A 5,034-nucleotide genomic window follows, 5' to 3' on the forward strand; every position below is an offset into this window, starting at 1 on the left:
GATTATAAATATAATAGACAGACAGACAGATTGATTATAAATATAATAGACAGACAGACAGACGGGTATATTATAAATATAAGATAGACAGATAGATTATAAATATAATAGATAGACAGATAGATAGACAGACAGACAGATCGAGTATAAATATAATAGACAGACAGACAGATTGAGTATAAATATAATAGACAGATAGATTATAAATATAATAGATAGATGGATAGTAGATATATATTTTTTTTTCTTTCATATATATATATATATATGTGTGTGTGTGTGAAAAAAGTAGAATATATATATGAAAAAAGTAAAAGGTTTTTTCTTTAAATCAATCATTTGTGCTGTGTGTTTGTTTGTATTTTAATTAATATTACTAATAGCACATTAAGAACACATACGAATAACACAGATTGTATATTACAATATCCAGCAGTGCTGACGGCGTGTGTTTGTTTGTGTCAGTGGAGGGGCTCTGTGATGGGATCCAGGCCGGTCTGGTGGATGTTGGGATATGGGTGGGCACATGTGCAGATTATCCTCGCGGAGACGCATCGACAGGATGGAACTCTGTAACCCGGGTGATCATCGAAGAACTTCCAAAATAAGCATTTCATCTTCAGAACTGATCACTGTCATCATCACCATGCCAATAGAAGACATCGTGTTCAGAAAGGACCTTCCTCATAGAAATGGGACAAATTAAATCTAATGGAGTTGCTTTGAGTGTGTGCAGCTCTCATGTTGTGTAAGATTATTATTCTCCGGCTCAGTTTTGTGAAAGTTAAGAGGGATTCCGTTTGCTCAATTTAGATAGTACAGACAATTACAAAATAGAAGTACCATGATAGTACTGTGGTTCTTTGGACACTACCATAATGAAAGTACCTTGTACAATGTAAATATCATGGTAAATATGGTGTTATTATATGAGGTCATCACTGTACTATGCTACTGCCATTTTAAGGAGAGTCCAACAAAGATGATCCTTGCTTGCTGATATTTATTTAGTGGCTCTTCCTTTTGTGCCTGGATGACTAGAACTCAGCATATTTTTGTATCCATTGTGTTTTTATTACCTAACACTATGAAGAAAAGTCAGGTCATGTTTCACCTCGCAATTAAAAATGTAATATGAAATCTGTTTCTTTACCGTAATATATATATATATATATGTGTATGTGTGTGTGTGTGTGTATATATAGATACATATATATACACACACACACACACACAGTACAGTTTAAAAGTTTGGGAAGTAAACTAATACTCTTATTCATCAAGGATAATTTGAGCAATAAATTGATCAAAAGTGACAGTAAAGACATTTACAATGTTACAAAAGATTTCTATTTTAAATAAATGGTTTTTGTCCTTTTATTCATCAAAGAATCCAGAAAAATAAATAAATACAGGCATAAGAGCTTTCTTATATATATATATATATATATATATAAATAAAAATTGTTTCTGTTTCTCCTTCTAATGATTTTGGGGTCGAAATATGACAGGCATTACTTTAGGACATTCCCCACTTTATACCATATACACTTTTATTCCACATGATTTTATCTGGTTCTATAGAGATGTCCCTGGCCATTTTTTAGTATGTATGCTTTTTTGTTCAACTTCTAAATGTTTTGAACAAAAATAGAACACTTCTATACATATTAAAAAGGTCTATTTTAATTTAGACCAAAGGCTTGGTAATGCTTAAAAAGCTGGGGGGGAAAAGCCCAAAGTACCAGCATCATAAAATGGGGTGTAGATGGAAAACGCAGCGGACGGAAGTGTGTGTAGCATCACTAAGACTTGGAATGTCTTCTGTGGTACTGAAGTAGTTTCACATCTGCTGCAGGGTAAGATAAACTGGCAAGTCACACTTAGAAATGTCAGAATATCATTGGATTAAATCAGCGAATCACCCAATGATTAAAAGTCATTGCAAAAATTACTCAAAAAAAGTGCAGGACTGAGAATTCCCCTGTGAAAAGAAGTGCATTTTAGCATGCTTTTTAAAAGAGTACCTACAGAAATAATATACTTTAAAAGAATATACTTAAGTGTGAACTGAATGTAATGTTTTTGAACACTTAATTGCATGTTATTTACTATGAAATGAAAATGTATTATAGTTTACATTACTAAATGCAATTAGCTGAACTTTAGAGTGATTTTAACCCACACATTGTAAATAAGACTAAGTAGGCTACATCTTTATATGTAATTTCATAAATATATTGTCTTTGAAATATGGTTAAAGTGTAACTTTTGAATGCAGTGACAAACATTTACAATATGATAAACTAAAATAGATTTTAATATAATTTCTATTGAAACTTGTATGTCATGAATTTAAATATATTTGAAAATAAATTTTTTAATGTAATTTAAAATATATTCACTTTAAAAGCAATATCAAATAACACTACAGTTAAACTTATAATGAAGTACTTTACACATGCTTTAGTATGATAGTCAACACAGCAAAATAAGTGTACTTCTTTAAAGCACAACAAAAGATTATTTAAAGGGGTCATATGATGCTGCTAAAAAGAACATTATTTTGTGTATTTGGTGTAATGAAATGTGTTTATGCGGTTTAAGGTTAAAAAAACACATTATTTTCCACATACTGTATGTTCCGGGCCGGACTGTCGGTCTGTTTTGGTTTGTGAAACCCGCCCACTGCGTTTACCCAATTGTATTTCGGCACCCCGGGTTGCCAGTTGGCGGGAAACACAGCGTATATCATTTCATTCATCATCAAATGCGCTCGTTCCTGTTGGTGTCGTCAATCTGGCAACCTGCGTGTGCGTCAAGTCTGAGGAGGAGGGGCCGGGTGAAAACAACCCTCTCCAACATTTTGAATTTGGACTGCAATACCTAGTTCAACCACTCGGTGTCAATCCTACATACAGCACCTTTAAACAATGATTTAAAATGTAATTTGAAGTTAAACTTATAATTTGACATTACAAAATGCACTTAAAAATCTACTTAAGTGTGTTAAGAAACATGAAAGAAAGTGTCTTTACACTTAAAGATAAATAGTACTTTTAAGATTTGAAGTAGACTACAATACACACTCAATACAATTGTTAAGCACACAAAATCTCAGCATTTGAGCGTAAACTGCATTTGATTTGATTAATTGTATCTAATGAAGTGAAATTAAGATATTTTAAAATGTGAAAAGCCTAAACAGTTTAGTTAGGCTTCTGTTCTTATTAAAAATATAGCTTGTGCAATAACTCCTTTGTCTGTTACATATATTCCTTTATTAGACGTGTAAAAATGGCTTATACATACATCAGCTCTTCTTGACAACAGCACATTCGTATATACAAACCAAACATAACAGCCTCTCAGATGCTACTTCCGTTCATATTTCTTCTTTCGTGTCATCTACACACATCTGGTTAAAATATGCTCCTGTCCTCCAGTAAAGTATCGGTTTCTCCAGGCCTGTGTGCTATTATCCTGCAGCGTGACATCATTTCCTGAGCATGAGCAGTGCGGCTCGCCGAGATCTGCTGAGTGGGTTCATTCTCTCGCATTGCCCAGCAAATATAGCAGCTGTTTGGTGAAAATATCGTAAAAAAACATCTTGAATACTGTGTTTGGTTGCATTGTCACAGGATGGCTTGAATCCACTTTTCCACGAGCCGTTCTTGTCATTGTCAATTCAAATCTTGAAATGACTTGAAAAATCTTTTTGTGGTTGAATATTCAAGACAACATGGATACTCTCTCAATAAACTCAACAATACAACAATCTCATATACGTATATATATATAAATGCACCTGTATTTTCTTCTTTTCATTCAGTGCAGACGCTAAATGCTAGTTTTGTCTGCACGTCCAGTTTCAGAGTTAAACAGGAAATGTTTGGTATTCCTGTTCGTCTCTGACACACACACACACACACACACACACATCCTGGTATATTGCGTTGAGTTGGTCCGTCGTTGCGTTTGGTGTGTGCGTACCTGAAGCTTTAGTGATACTCGCCCAAAAGTAAGCGTGACACATTTTCGAACACCAAAAAGGTGATGCAGCACGCTGGAATGACTCGCACCAGGTTCGGGACCATGCCTTTGTAAAAGCCCTCGATCCCCTCGTTGCTAGAGAGAGCCAAACACAAACATATTGAGCTGATGTACAGTCAGATGAGTCACAGTATTCCTGGCAGTGCCATTATATTTCCTCTTGAAACTAGATGAAGTGCTATTAAAAAAACATAGCTACAAATGAAGCTGTTTAAGAGGGCAAAATCTTTAAACAATAAGATATGATAAGGTATAATTTTATAAGGTATGATTGAGTGTTGGTATGCATTAATAAAAAAAATCAGTGTGATACAACTGTCGTGATCATATTACTATAAAGAAATGTCTTTTTAAATAAATTAAAAATTAATTCTCGATAAGAAAACACTTTTTTTTTTTTTTGCATAATCATTCATTTGTTATTTAGTTACAAATATGTATGTTATTATTATTATACTTAGAAAGAATATACCAACATTAAGTGAAATCCATCAATCAATGGGGGGTGAAGTGGATTGTTAAGAGTAATCTATAAATGCTCTGTGATTTGACGAGCGTTTGACGCAATGTGTCATGTGACTCATACCTCCACGTCCTCCGGATGACGTCCACGATGCCGCTGTAGTTGTTGTGCTGGTCCTGCAGGCGAGCGCGCACCACCTGGTACGGGTAGGTCACTGCTACAGCAAATATTTTGGAAATGGCTGCCATGGTGATGTATTCCAATGGAGACTGAAGCAGAGACAGACGGGACGGAGAGACTGACTCACATCCATGAAACAAGATCATTACTGCCTCCAGTACACAAACAACACTCTTTCTAAAGGTTACAATATACAGTCAAATGCCACATAATCACACGGGTCATTCTTTGTATTGGCGCTTTTCCACTGCATGGTATGGCATGGTACGGTTCACTTTTGGGGGGTTTTCCACTGGGTACAGTACCTGGTACTTTTTTTAGTACCACCTCGGTTGAGG

General features: G+C 34.8%; 2 protein-coding genes across 2 annotated transcripts in view; one reads left to right on the top strand and one right to left on the bottom strand.

The window, feature by feature from the left end:
* Positions 1-1,114, top strand: part of LOC107754923 (collagen triple helix repeat-containing protein 1-like) — a 9,280-nt gene extending 8,166 nt beyond the window's left edge. The window contains exon 4 of the mRNA XM_016571559.1: positions 466-1,114. Within this exon, the coding sequence (XP_016427045.1) occupies positions 466-608 (143 nt within the window). The 3' untranslated portion in view covers positions 609-1,114. The remainder of the gene's footprint in view (positions 1-465) is intronic.
* A 2,513-nt stretch (positions 1,115-3,627) lies between these two features.
* The window catches only part of slc25a32a (solute carrier family 25 member 32a), a 15,726-nt gene continuing 14,319 nt past the window's right edge, over positions 3,628-5,034 (bottom strand). The window contains exons 5-6 of the mRNA XM_016571539.1: positions 4,640-4,814; positions 3,628-4,128 (exon numbers count right to left, since the gene is read on the bottom strand). Of these exons, the coding sequence (XP_016427025.1) occupies positions 4,002-4,128; positions 4,640-4,814 (302 nt within the window). The 3' untranslated portion in view covers positions 3,628-4,001. The remainder of the gene's footprint in view (positions 4,129-4,639; positions 4,815-5,034) is intronic.

Source organism: Sinocyclocheilus rhinocerous, unplaced genomic scaffold (assembly GCF_001515625.1).
Source record: "Sinocyclocheilus rhinocerous isolate Xijiao unplaced genomic scaffold, SAMN03320098_v1.1 scaffold622, whole genome shotgun sequence".
Taxonomy (NCBI): Eukaryota; Metazoa; Chordata; class Actinopteri; order Cypriniformes; family Cyprinidae; genus Sinocyclocheilus; species Sinocyclocheilus rhinocerous.